General features: G+C 43.5%; 1 protein-coding gene across 2 annotated transcripts in view; it reads right to left on the bottom strand.

Moving 5' to 3' along the window:
• Positions 1-12,951, bottom strand: part of DIPK2B (divergent protein kinase domain 2B) — a 50,631-nt gene extending 37,680 nt beyond the window's left edge. The window contains exons 1-2 of one of the 2 annotated variants that reach the window (XM_060136947.1): positions 12,605-12,951; positions 4,422-4,686 (exon numbers count right to left, since the gene is read on the bottom strand). In XM_060136947.1, the coding sequence (XP_059992930.1) occupies positions 4,422-4,686; positions 12,605-12,840 (501 nt within the window). In that variant the 5' untranslated portion in view covers positions 12,841-12,951. The remainder of the gene's footprint in view (positions 1-4,421; positions 4,687-12,604) is intronic. The other variant, XM_060136948.1, reaches the window with a different exon arrangement.
• Positions 12,952-15,014: the final 2,063 nt, after the last annotated feature.

The raw sequence follows: 15,014 nt of genomic DNA, 5'->3' as shown, positions 1-15,014 counted from the left end.
AAAAGACCTGTATGCAGAAAACTATAAGGCACTTATGAAAGAAATTAAAGGTGATACAAAGATATGGAGAGATATATCATGTTCCTGGATTGGAAGAATCAACATTGTGAAAATGACTATACTACCCAAAGCAATCTACAGATTCAATGCTGTCCCTATCAAGCTACCACTGGCATTTTTCACAGAACTAGAACAAAAAATTTTCACAATTTGTATGGAAACACAAAAGACCCTGAATAGCCAAAGCAATCTTGAGAAAGAAAAACAGAGCTGGGGAATCAGGCTCCCTGACTTCAGCCTATACTACAAAGCTACAGTAATCAAGACAGTATGGTACTGGCACAAAAATAGAAATATAGATCAACAGAACAGGATAGAAAGCCCAGAGATAAACCCACGCACATATGGTCACGTTATCGTGGATAAAGGAGGCAAGAATACACGATGGAGAAAAAACAGCCTCTTCAATAAGTGGTGCAGGGAAAACTGGACAACTGCATGTAAAACAATGAAATTAGAACACTCCCTAACACCGTATACAAAAATAAACTCAAATGGATTAAAGACCTAAATGTAAGGCCAGACACTATAAAACTCTTAGAAGAAACATAGGCAGAACACTCTATGACATACATCACAGCAAGACCTTTTTTGACCCACCTCCTAGAGAAATGGAAATAAAAACAAAAATAAACAAATGGGACCTAATGAAACTTAAAAGTTTTGCACAGCAAGGGAAACCATAAACAGGACGAAAAGACAACCCTCAGAATGGGAGAAAATATTTGCAAATGAAGCAACTGACAAAGGATTAACCTCCAAATATACAAGTAGGTCATGCAGCTCAATATCAAAAAAACAAACAACCCAATTGAAAAATGGGCAGAAGACCTAAACAAACATTTCTCCAAAGAAAATATACAGATTGCCAACAAACACATGAAGGGATGCTCAACATCACTAATCATTAGAGAAATGCAAATCAAAACCACAATGTGGTATCACCTTACACCAGTCAGAATGGTCATCATCAAAAAATCTACAAACAGTAAATGTTGGAGAGGGTGTGGAGAAAGGGGGACCCTCTTGCACTGTTGGTGGGAATATAAATTGGTACAGCCACTATGGAGAACAGTATGGAGGTTCCTTAAAAATCTAAAAATAGAACTACCATTTGACCCAGCAATCCCACTACTGGGCATATACCCTGAGAAAACCATAATTCAAAGAGTCATGTACCACAATGTTCATTGCAGCTCTATTTACAATCGCCAGGACATGGAAGCAACCTAAGTGTCCATCGACAGATGAAAGGATAAAGAAGATGTGGCACATATATACAATGGAATATTACTCAGCCATAAAAAGAAACGAAATTGAGTTATTGGTAGTGAGGTGGATGAACCTAGAGACTGTCATACAGAGTGAAGTAAGTCAGAAAGAGGAAAACAAATACCATATGCTAACACATATATATGGAATCTAAAAAAAAAAAGGTTTTGAAGAATCTAGGGGCAGGACAGGATTAAAGAGGTAGACATAGAGAATGGACTTGAGGATACGGGGAGGGGGACGGGTAAGCCGGGACAAAGTGAGAGAGTGGCGTGGGCATATATACGCTACCAAATGTAAAATAGATAGCTAGTGGGAAGCAACTGCATAGCACAGGGAGATCAGCTCGGTGCTTTGTGACCACCTAGAAGGGTGGGATAGGAAGGGTGGGAGGGAGACGCAAGTGGGAGGGGATATGGGGATATATGTATACATATAGCAGATTCACTTTGTTATACAGCAGAAACTAACACAACATTGTAAAGCAATTATACTCTAATAAAGATGTTAAAAAAAGAAAAGGAAAGAAGGAAAGCTTGTTTAGCTGTATGTTAATGCACGATGACAAAATTGGTAGAGCAAGTTTTAGCACAAGAAATTGAAGAAAGGGACCCACTTATTACAACAACACTGCCATACGTATCTATGGTGATGGACTTTTTCTAAAACATCTTCATATCTATAAGCTCACTAGTATGAATGAATCTGGTAAAGCAGGCACTATTTGCTGCCTTTTGAGAAACAGGGAATCAAGGCACCCAGCACAGTGTCTGGTGACAGTAGGCATGCAATTAGGATTTCTTAACTAAGTGAAGTAGAGTCATGTGAAATCAAAGAATGTCAGAACTGGGAGGGCCTTTGAGATGATCCAGACACCTCCCCCCAGCACAGTTTTGGAGGACGAATGTCAGGGCAGAGTGGGGAAGTCCTAGACTTAAATGCAATGTCAACTGGTCAGTGAGTGAAGGATCCAAGTCAATAGTCTGTCCTTTGTCCCCATATAGGCTGTTATCATAACATCCACTATAGCACTTTGTGGTGGTTTGTGTTCTTGTCTGTCCTCACCATTGGGCCACATGATCCTGGGGGCAGAGCTTGTGTCTGATTCATCTTTGTCACATGGATGAACAGGAACCAGAAGCTCTCTGCTCTTCCTGGGTCTCTGAGCTCCTTCATGTTCTGCCACAGCTGTTAATGGCAGAGTCAGGACTCAACCACAGTTTCCAGACCCCAGGGATCCTTTGCCCCTACCACAATGTCTATACTCATCAAGGTAGATGGCATTAAATGTACTGGGCAGGTTGCTTTGGACTTCCTAGGCCTCCTGGGATAATCCCCACTGTATTATGGAAGTGTCTAGAAAATGAAGGAAAGAGGGAGTCTTCCTTAGTTCAAAGCCCAAGGCCAGTTTAGCCACTTTCTGTGGAATCTCAAGTGTATCTTGTGCACCAGGATGTTCTGTCCTTTGGTACATTTGCTAGGTCCCAGGTGGAGGTATCCAGGGCCGGTGCCTTGGGGGAAATGTGCCTGTCAGCGTGGGACCAGACAGCAATGGGGGCAGGAAGAAGTGATGGGATTTTCAAGGGGTTCTGAAACAAACCCTTGTATATCTTGTTTTGCTCTTCCTGGGGCCTTCTATTTGCTCCTGAGCACGTATTTGAGGCAAAGCAGAGGAGGTCTCATATTAGTCCTTCCCATGCCTCAGTATTAGCTGTGGTCAGCCTGAGAATGGCAGATGGTGGGTACCCAGGCCAGTGCATGGAGGCTCTGTCTGCAGAAAGAGAGGCACAGGGGCATTGCACCTAGGGTGTGTACCATGGTGTGGGCTTTGATATCTGTCCTCTGTCTTCTGGTTCTGCCCAGTGTTGAGAAGCTCCCATAAGGTTCTTCCCACCTGAGCCTCCACTTCCAGTTTCCCACACCAACTCCAAGACCCTTAGGTTGGGTCCTGCCACCACCTCCCCAACCTGGCAATAGTTTGACTTCCTCTGGCTTATTTTCTCCCCACTCCATGCCAGTGAGATTCATAAAGTGCAGAGTACAAAAGGACCACATTGGAAAGCTCAATATCAGATGATGGCCACGTCACCAGCAGCTCGATTCCTCATGATTTCAAGGCAGTTTCCACACGACTTTAGAGTAAAGCCACATGGTCTTGCCACGTGGTCGAGATATGCAGGGACCAGTGATTCTGCTTTGTTCTGGGTTGCTCATCTCAAAGAGACCAAAAGGAAGGTCTGTTAGTGCTCAGAAGTTACCTAGGCAGCCTTATGTGCCCATATGAAGGGGCTAATGGCCTGGAGAGTCCAAGAAACAGACTTGGCATGCCCCTGAGGGATGCTAAATCCTCCAGCCTCATCATGACAGGGAGACTGAGGTGAGCCTCTCCTCTCTCATCTTTGCTGAAGGTGAGTGGCTCCTCAATCCTTTGAGGCAGCATCTTCTGCCCCAAGGGGCCAGCTGGATGTGTGTGGGGTTACATGACTGTGCTGGTCCGGATGAAAAACACGATACCAGTGGCGATAGTGCAGGAGGGGACAAATGCAGGATAAGATGGCACTGGCAACGTGCTGAAGTTCTGAAGGCAGCCTACTCGTGGGAGTGGGTAGGAGCTCTCAGATGGGAGGAGGGAGCTGTGTTATCAGAGTCTGCTTTTGCAGTGACTCAGGTTTGGTTCTTCTTTATGGTGGGAGATCAAAGAGGAAGCTGATTTTCAAAGTGGGGTCTCTGGATCATGAAACGGGATGCATATGGGAGCTTCTAAGAACGGTCACCATTTAGGGGTTGGCAAACATTGTGGTGGGGGGGGGAAGGCTGGTGAGGGTCATCCGTCCTTCAGACCAGAGGTGGGAGCTAGGAACTGTTTTCCAAAGAGTCACTGAGAGTCATATCAGAGAGAATGGAGAATGACAATGGGAAGGGTCCCTATAACTAAACCTGTTTAGTTCCTGTCTTGTCACAAGCCATGCTGTTTCATGACATTGTTTTGTCCCACTTTAGACAGATGACAATTCCTTTTGCCCAGACTGAGATGTGAACTGGGAATGGATTCTGCGCCCTCTCCCCACCCCCAGGGCCAGTACTCTCACCTGCACCAGGTCCGGTGTGAGGCGCTTGGCCTGCAGCCATTTCTGGAACCTCCCTGTTTTCCGCAGAATGCGCTCAATGCTGCAGGTCTTTGGGGCAGCTGCGGAGGCACAGATTCTCCTGTCCGAGATCTCGTTTTGGTGTTTGCTGACCAGCCTTGAGATCTCCACGGGGCGCCAGGTTTTGAAATCATCTGAGTAATTTACAGGGTAAGAAGGCAAGTCGTCGGGAATCAGTCCAAGGCGTGAGGCCAGCCAGTTGTCAAACCTGGAAGAATAGCCCTTTGGGGATCAGCCTGGGAGCTGGAGAGAGGGAGCAGGGACTAAGCAGGGACGAGCCACACTGCCAGAGCCAGCAGAGCCCGGGGACAGGGAGATGGGGGAGAACATCTGCTCTGATCCATTTCTTCTCCTTAGACTGGGAAGCTCCAAGCTCTCCTGTGAGAGGACTATTTGTGTTTCCTCAAACTTAGGGAAGTGTATATGTGATGTCAGAAAAGGTGAGGGATCTGCATACCGAAACCAAACTTTTATCTTTTTCATCCAAATGGCACAGAAGGGCTAGCCATGGCTTTCTGAACTACTCCACATGAAGGCAGCAGCTTTACATATGCTGGTACCTTTGATTCTCCTAATAACCCATCCCCACTTTACAGATGTGGAAACTGAGGCTTGCGGAGCTTAAGTGCCTTGCAAGTTCAGATAATATGTTGCTAAGCAGGGATGCAAACTCAGGGCTGCCTGTTAGAAAAACCCATGATCTTCCTGCTTCGCTGCACTGGTTCTAGCAAAGGCCCACTCTGTGAACAACGGCTGGGTCTTGAAACCACAGTTCGTGAAGAGGCTTCTGGTCCTGAACTGGGGAGGGCACTGCCTCTTCATATCCAACCCCAAAAAGCCCCATCAATTTTGCTTTCAGTCCACAGATAAGTTATCAGTACCAACCAAGTGTCAGGGAACAGTGGCTGCTAAAGGGTCACCAAATTCAAAGCTATGTGGGATCCAGGAGGTGTGATTCCACAATGGAATCCTCCCCAGGGGAGAGGCACTGGCCTATTACCATTTGCTGATTTTCTAGGCACCACCTTGACCCTTTTCTCCAGTCATTCCTCCATCTGTGTGCCGACAGTTCCATCAGGGAAGAATGTTCAATCTCCTTCTGATTAATGTATGAAAAAGTACTAAGAAAATGTGTCTCTTCATTATTATTAATAATTGAGGGTTATACTGCAAATGAAAATTAGGCTTATATGTTATACATTTAATTTATTTTTTAAATTTATTTTATTGTAGTATAGTTGGTTTACAATGTTGTGTTAATTTCTGTTGTACAGCAAAGTGATTCAGTTATACGTGTATATACATTCTTTTCCATATTCTTTTCTATTATGGTTCATCACAGGATATTGAATATAGTTCCCTGTGCTATACAGTAGGACCTTGTTGCATTTAATTTCAATAAGAATCTTTAAATTCTTATTATTGGGCATTACTGGGCGACCTCATGATAATGAGTTTTGGAGGAACTAGCTCCAAACCCTACATTGTATTGTTTTCTCACTTATATGATACAGTTACCCTCTTAGGGTAACTAAGACTCTTAGACTGAAAGCTTTTCAAAGAAGGTGCTCTAAGAAACTGTCAGTAAGTACCTTCTGCAATGCAGGACCATTCAAACTGCAGTGGAAGTAGGCACAAAGAATTCCATTTAAGGACATTGCCACAGATCTGTTTAGAAAGACCAGACACCGAAAACTTGCAAGGAATCAACTCTATTGGAATTTTTAGGACAACCATGGGAAATGATCCTCCCCACTGGGAGAATAAGGAAGGGCCTAGGCCTCCGAGGCAGGCCTGTTTCCTGTAGCTACTCTTGTTCATGGGGGTTCAAACCACCCCTCCCCAAGGGCCTGTGACTAAGGATTTACAACTAGGTGGCTCTCTTTGATAACAATAACAGCGATACACATTTATGAATCACTTTAGCAGTCACTTTGCTGAACTCTGTATGTGCATTAAGTCAGTTAAACCTTTCAACAAACCTATGAGGTCAGCACTGCTATTACCATGCAGATGAGGAAACTGAGGCACAGAGAAGTTCAGTGATTTGCTCCAAGTCACACAGCCAGGAACTGGAGGAAGTAACCTTCAGGGCTCCAGAGCTTGTACTCTAAACCACTTTGCTGCTACTTAGTCCTCTATCATCTATTTTATGAATTTGTGCTTGGTAACAGACGGGTAACATTATTAGGAGTTATAGCTAGCAGGGTCCTTAAAGATGATTTTGTCCCTGTCCCCCTTCCATTATATATATATATATATATATACACATATATATATGTGTGTATATATATATATATATATATATATATTTAATTCTTTTCCAGATTCTTTTTCCTTATAGGTTATTAATTCTCCGTGCTATACAGTAGGTCTTTGTTGGTTATCTATTTTTTTAAACATCTTTATTGGAGTATAATTGCTTTGCAATGGTGTGTTAGTTTCTGCTTTATAACAAAGTGAATCAGTTATACATATACATATGTTCCCATATCTCTTCCCTCTTGCGTCTCCCTCCCTCCCACCCTCCCTATCCCACCCCTCTAGGTGGTCACAAAGCACCAAGCTGATCTCCCTGTGCTATGCGGCTGCTTCCCACTAGCTATCTATTTTACACTTGGTAGTGTATATATGCCCATGCCACCCTCTCACTTTGTCCATTATATTTTGAGGATGAGAAAATTGAAGATGACTTGTCTGAATAATCATAGAAAATTAGTGGCAGGGGAGGACAGATCTCAGGGGTCTCTGTCTCCCAGTTTGTGGGGATGGCATGGAGACGGATGCCCTACCCTGTGGGATAACCTCATTGTCCTCTTTTTCTGTCCCCACCTTCTGAGGAGGCTCTACTGAAAGGACAGCACTGACTTGGCAGGTGACTGTAATGGATCCCAGTGCATGTCCAGCCATGGCTTGAGGTGTCCCATGAGGACCAATTGAGGACAAATAAACAGGTTTACAGGCCACACTTCTCCCCCTTTCCAAATGGTAATAACTTTAGGATGCTGAATGGGAAACAAATGAATATTCTTACAACTTTGATTACCTACTTTATTAAACTGAAGAATGTCAGTGAGAAAATGGGCCCTGCTGTTTATTCACTAAAATGTTAATATCCTAGAATTTGGAAAACCACAAAATAGAGGCAGAGTTCTAATCTTCTTTCTGAACTGACATCATGGGCATGTTTGTAGTGAGCCTGGCTGAGTTCCTCACTGGGTTAAAAGATGGACAAGCAAGATCATAGTTTCCCAGAGCTGGAAGGAAGAATAAATGTCATGTGGTCCCATCCCTGCAAGCTCCTCAACATGGAGAGCAGGCTGGGGGTGTAGGGGAGAGTGACAACATTGGAACGAGAATGTATATTTCTTGTGTTTGCATCCAGTCAAACACGAAGTTTGTAGCCACGCCTCCCTAAATATTTCGTGCCTCTCTTCCCTCTTCTCTACCCCTCAGGACACTTAAAACATCCAGCATCTTTCCAAAGCTCTCAGGATACAGTTCATACTTCACAAGGCTCTCCTAAGCCCATCTCCTGCTGCTCCCCTCACAAGCTTGCGTTGGTCTCACCAAACCACTGACCATCTTTGGCTAAGCTGTATTGTTTTGGGCCTCTGAGCCTCCACTCATCTTGTTATATGCTGATCCCTTTATCTGAGACACTTTCTCTTTCCTCCCTGGATAATCCCTACCCGACACATTAAACCCCAGACAGGTATCATCTCTTCTGATTCTCACTCCCTCATCCCCCCAGTCTGAGATAGGTTCCCTCCCACATGCTCCCATGACATCCTGTGTAGGACATTTTGTATAGTCCTCATACTCTGCTTTAATCATTGGTTCATGTCTCTGTCTTCCTTCAGGGCCAGGACTGGGCCTCCTTCAACTTTGTAACTAAGTGCCTAGCAGAGTGCTTTGTTCCAAGTTAGTACCCAATGATTTTAGTTGGATGGATGGATGGTTGGATGGGTATTTGAATGAACAGATGGTTAAGTGAGTAGAGGAATACATGGAGGGATGGATGAATGGGATGCACAGAGTGAAGGTTGGGTGGAAGAATGCCTAGAGGGATGCTTGGATGAATGGGTGAATGGATGGATGGATGGGTGAATGTATGGAGGATTGAATGTGTAGATGGATATTTTTGCCTTAAGCTCTGGGGCCCTGAAGCTCTCAAGATCTCTGAATTCATTTGAAGAAGTGAGTTAAAGCAGTAATTACTATCACCTTCTGAGGTGAAGGAGAAAGACAAGGGCAAGGGAGAAGGGAAGGCAAAAAAAAGCTTAATGATTTACTTATTTTGCTGTGAGTCATTCACCACTCAGAAGTATTTAAACATTCTTTAAGACTTTGGGAATGGGGGGTGAGGATGTAAGGCCATTTGGGTACAGTAAGGAAGGCAAGGTAAGACGTCCATCCTCATAAGAGCCGAGGAATCCTTAGGAGTGATTCTGATCAGAAATACTGCCATTAAGTACCCCATACCCCACACTTTCACCTTACCTGTTACTCGCACATATGCAAATACTGATCAATCAGATCCTGGTAGAACTTGCCAGTTGGGGTGGTCACTTAGAATTTTATATATAAGGATATAGTCAGTAGGAAGAATATGTAAATCAGGTTGACTCATTTTTCTAGCTTCCCTTAACTTTTTCATTCATGATTTGAAAGTCAACATGTAATGCATGGAAAACTGGTACTGAAAACTTTCTAATGGTCAAAGATCATTGGTTGTGTATGGGAAGCATCAGATTCATGATTACCATTCTTGCCAAAGAAAAGATAGGGAAAGAAGGAAAGGTGACATCCTTCCACCAGTCATGTGTCTTCAGCCTACCCAGCCAGCCCGGGGAGCTCACCCTCTGTTTGTTGCTGAACAACAAGCATTGTCCAATCCTTATTGAGGACCAGGACTGGAGTTCTAATGCTTGCCTGGCTATAGCATTTCAGCCTAACATCTGAAAGTTTTGGATGGGCTTTCTCCTAAGGTAGCATTATGACCAGTTTTAAAAGTGGAGAAATGTTTGGAGATGAACAAAAACGATGAGCAAACACACCATTGGAAAGAGAGGCAAAGGATGTGAACTTGTAGACAATTTAGCAAAGAAGAAATACAAACGGGCAAGAAGCCTGCAAAAAGGGCTCAACTGAGAAGAAATCCATAATAAAAATAATAGTAATAGTAAACACTTCTGAGTGTGCAAAAAGTAAACTCTATAGGTAGAAGTCTCCATTTGGAGATATATATATATATATATCTCATAATCCTAAAAATTCACTGTATTTTTTGACCCAGAAATTTCACCTTTAGGAATTTGCTACAGGAATTAATCACCGATGTGCATAAAAGTCTAGCCACAGGGATCTTCAGCATAGCACTGTTTATAATAATGAAAAGTGAAAAAAAAACCCTTGTTACCCCACAATAGTTGATTAGTTAAATAAATTATGGTTGATTGATGCAATCGAATACCATGAAACCACTAAAAATCAAATTGTGGAGAAGAATAGTTAATGTGGAAAGGTGTTCCGATACATGGTTAAATAAAAGTTTACAAAAGAGTATGCATAGTATGATCACATTTTTGTTGAAAAAATTTTAATCCATACTTAGAAAAAAGGTGGTAAGGATCATATACCAAAATGTTAACTAAACATTTTGAGGAATTGTCTGTGATTTTTATTTTGTGCTTTCTTTAATCAATATTTCCTGAAAATTCTAAAATAAAGAGATATCACTTTTAAAATAAGGAAAATACTATTTACAATGTAGAGAAAAGGCTATAACAAGTCCACGTTCCCAGAGCCACTTACTACCTCTCGCTGCTTCCTTGCGCTGAGGATGTGATTTCTCAACGTGAAGCATTCCAAACCTCAACCTGCCCCGCCTGGTGTTTCCCTGCTTGGATCTGCACACTTCCCTTTCAGGCGGGCGCACGTGGAAAATGAATTCTGAGGGAGCTGAAGTAATATCCTGAACTCAACTGGAACACAAACCTGTTTGGGGAAATGCTTCCTGAATATGGTCATTACCTGACTGATGAGAAAAACCTCATTTCTTTCCACTTGAAGAGCCGACTGTAATATTCATACACTCTTGTTTACTTATCTGGAGGAGGATATGAATCTGGAGCTCTTCCTCAGTTGAATCCCTTAATTTCCCTCCCTCTTATCTTAAAATATGTCCATATTCTTACTGCCTTCTTTCTCCAAGGAATCAGTGCCACTTCCCCTGTGTTTTTGGTCCTCTCCATCCCATTTCTTAGGTGGGAAATCTTGAGTTCATTTCCAACATCTTCATTTCCTGTCACATCGAGTTGATCAACACAGCCCCTGCCAGCATCACCAGGCTGTTCTGCACACTGCTTTCCAGAAGATCTTTCCAAAATACAGGCCTCATCTTGTCCCCACCCTACTTAACATCCTCACCATTGCCTGCTGTACAGCTTCCTCAGTTGGAGGTCTTTCAACTTTTTAACATTCAAAATGTCTCAAAAAATGGTCTAATAGGACATGTACACACTACTATATATAAAATAGATAACTAATAAGGACCTATTGTATACCACAGGGAACTCAATACTCTGTAATGACCTATATGGGAAAAGAATCTAAAAAAGAGTGGATATATGCATATGTATAACTGATTCACTTTGCTGTACACCTGAAACTAACACAACATTGTAAATCAACTATACTCCAATAAAAATTTTTTAAAAATGTCTAATAGGAAAAGTTCACATCCACTCCCTATAACATCTACCATCTCACAAAAGAAGTTCTTTTTGTTGGTATTTTCTATTTGTTATTTCTGTTTAGTAACTTAGTAGAATACTCAAATATGTCTTTGGTTAATACAGATTGGAAATAAAGTTATCGTAAATGAATGCCTTCTGCTTAGTCATCAAATCTTACAAGCCAGAGGCAGGGCCTTGGGGGAAGGCATAAGAGAAGAGGCCTATTACAAAGGGTCTATTGAAAAGGCTGGAGACCACTGGCTCACAGGTTAAGTCCCAATTCCTTGGTATGGCATTCAAGGCCCCTGGCCCCATCTGACCCTTCCAACCTCCTCCTGCTGCCATGCCTCCACATGTGCCCCATGCTCCAGCCACTAAGACTTCTCACCTCTTCCCACACCGCTGGGCCTTTGCTCAAGCTGATCCTTCTAACTTAAGCCCCTCTCCTCCCACTAAATTTCAGCTCATCCTTCAAGGTCTTGCTCAGAACACCTTCCCCTGGAGAAGCCTTTCTCCAGTCCCCATTTGGAATTAATATCCTCTCCCTGGACCTCCCCGAGGTCCCTTACACTTCACTTCTGGCCTGCATCAGATCAAGCCTTATTGGGGAGGCTTGAACACCGTTCCCCTTTCCTGATATCCCAGAGGGCAATGACCAGAGTTATAGCAATGCCATTACAGCACGTGCTGGGTCTTGGCCATAGTAAAGGCTAAGTAAAGGCCAACACATTGACTGTGTGTTGGCAGGCCTGAATTCCAGAGTGTGGTACTATTCTTTGGTGAGAGCCAGGTGCATTGAGATTTACTGAACTTAGGTTTTCCTCTGATCAAGGCAACATCTCATAGCAGAAAACTTGTTCAGAAACTTTGGAGCAAACTGCCTCGGTTTGAATTCCAGATCTGCCACTTATGAGGTGGTGACCTTGGGCAAGTCACTGAACCTTGCTAGGTCTCAGTTCACTATCTGAATCATGAGTGCAAAACACTAACTGCCAGGATTGTTGTGAGGAGAAAATAAAAACAGCTTTAAATTTTCTGTCACATAGTAAGCTGTCTATAAATTTTATTTCCTTCCCACTATGAGAAATGAACTTGGTAAACTCAATAGTCCCAGGCTACTCCATTCATAGAAAACTTTAAAACTTTAAGCTCCCATTTCCAAAGGAAACTTTGGATTTAGCATTTAGAGCTGGAATTTGGCTTTACACCTTACCCCCTTCCCATCCCAACTTTAACTCATTCCCACTATGATTAAATGGCTTTGCTTCAGCTCCCACCCATAAATTCATAAATTACATCCTGACTTGATTTCAAGAAACTCCTGGACATCATCACATGAAGGGAACAGAATTTTGCCCCTCAGAGTTATCTGATTGAGATTCTGACCTTATTTCTTCTTTAAAGAACTTCTTGCAAATAGATGTCCCGATGCAGGCATTACATTTATCAAGACCGAGGAAAGTCCTTCCAAAATTGTAGCTGGTTCTGACTCGGGGCACCAGAGTAGGAGAGGGAGAAGCCGGCGAGGAGACAGAGTAGCTCAGGCCTGAGACCCACAGCAGCAGGGCTGGCCAGCCCGGGTGGAGGGCTGCAGCTTCAGGCCCCAGCCGCGGCTCCATCATGGGCTCGGGACTCCAGCTGCAGCCCTCGGCTGCCCACTTAGGGCTGTGCAGAGGCAGGTCTTGGCAAAAGAGAGAGGGCTGGCTTCAGGGCGCTGACCCCATCCCAGCTTCCCAGGTTTCTGTTTGAGGATGCTAAGGAGCTTGGGGCTAACAAGGCTGGGGAGGAGGTGAGGAAGTCCATGGAGGATGCTGATAACACCGTTTCCAGAGTTACTCTTCCTCTGCCCTGGGGCGGCTGCTGCAGCCTGGGGAGGGGCTGACTAGCAGATTTCGGGAAGGACAATGGCCAGGGCCTCCCTGTGCAGTCTTTTTGACAAACACAGGATATCCTGGCTGGGCAGGAAAGGTCCATGCAGGATGTATGTCCGACCTGGTTTCCACCTGGGAGTGTCAAAGGATCTTGAAGGTCTCCGCCCTCCACTGTTTTAATTCTGGGTGTATCTGTCCCTATGGATCACACACACACACACACAAACACACGCACACCAGCCCCTCCCCGGCCCCCTGCGGTAGATAATTTGGCCTGTCCCTTAACCAGCCATATTTGGCTGTGAAATAACTAGAAGTCATTTTGCCGGCCATTAAGGGACACATTTGATACTGATTTGAAAGGTGAAGGCTTTTTACTCCTTAGGGAACAGACAAACGCAATCTGAGAAGAAAGGAGGGGAAAGGACCCGGTGGCCTCTGGCATGATAAGGGGAGGACCAGAAAGATCCTTCTGCCTGCACCCAGCTGTGTCTGTCCCTCTCCTCCTTGCCTGAAAGTCCCTCTTCCTTTACTGCCTGACCTCCCTTCTCAGTGGCCGGCCTGACTTGGTGGGATATGACTGCCCCAGGATGGCCTTCCTCATGACACCAAGAAAAGGTCCATAGCATGGAGCAGATGGCAGTGCTAATTTAGGAATATGTAGAGAGGACCAAATCAGGGAAGGCAGGCTTGGGTTGGGAGAAGGAAAAAAAACTGGGCATGGCCTCAGGAGAATTGGGGAGTTTTGCTAAAGATTGATGGGAAGAGCAGGGTACGGGCAGTTCTCTGATGGTTAAGCATGTGCTTATTAGCTAGCTGTATATGCTCCTCAGTCAAACGTCATGCTTTTTTTTTTTTATCGTGGAGTTGTGAGAATTCTTTATGTATTCTAGATACTAGTTCTGTGTTGGTTATGTGGTTTGCAAATATTTTCTCCCAGGTGGTAACTTGTCTTTCGTCTTCTTAACGGGGTCTTTTGCATTGATAAAAAGTACAGAAATACTGAAAAAAAGGTACAGGGCTAAGTACAGATCCCTGGGGAAAGTGCTGCAAATGGTGTTCCAGATTCAATGTGATTTAACAAAATATATATTGTACTTACTGTTACCTCAAGGTTTTAATTTAGGTCCTGCAGGTGATCTCAGCAGCAGGGGAGCTAAGAGCCCAGGCAAGTTGCTCATGGACAGTACAGCAACACGTTGTAGGAAGGGCACTGACTAAAGTTACTAACTGTTCCAGTTTGCCCAGGGCTGTTGGTGTTAGTCCTGGAATCTCAGGTAACCCCTTAATCTTGGGAAAACTCGAATGATTGGTCGCCCATATGAGGACCTGATAGACCTCCCATAAGAGTTGTATGAGATGAGATCTCAGGTGTGCCATTTGGCTATTAGGTTGAAGGACAACATTAAAGGTTGGAGGGCTTGAGAGGCACCTTGGAGGCAGACCTGTAGATCACACATACACACACACGAGGTTTTTTTAAAAACTTAGTTAACTTTAACTTTTTCTCATGTCATTAAATATTCTTCCATGAGACCATTTATAAGTACTGCATTCCATTATATAGATGTCATACAATTTATTTAACAAATCCCTTATTTTTGACACTTTGGTTGCTGATGGGTAGGATTTTGACAGCTGAAACTCCTGAAAATGATGGAAACCAGATTTTTTTCCTCACTTCCAAAATGCCATGAATTGTAAGATCTACCATCAATTTAAATAGCAGCGTTTTAGAGGAAAAATATAAGAAACACTATATCAAGTATCCATTAAAAAGTGCTCTAAATTATCCCTATAACTTTAAATATATGCTACTTCCCATTTTTGAATCATGACCAAATTTTGGTTGTGCTTTTCACATTCAGAGTCTGAACGTATACTGAGTTGCTCATTTCAGGGGACTTGCTGCTTTTCATAATGTT

Source organism: Lagenorhynchus albirostris, chromosome X (assembly GCF_949774975.1).
Source record: "Lagenorhynchus albirostris chromosome X, mLagAlb1.1, whole genome shotgun sequence".
Classification (NCBI taxonomy): Eukaryota; Metazoa; Chordata; class Mammalia; order Artiodactyla; family Delphinidae; genus Lagenorhynchus; species Lagenorhynchus albirostris.
This window is presented reverse-complemented; position numbering and strand designations above follow the sequence as displayed.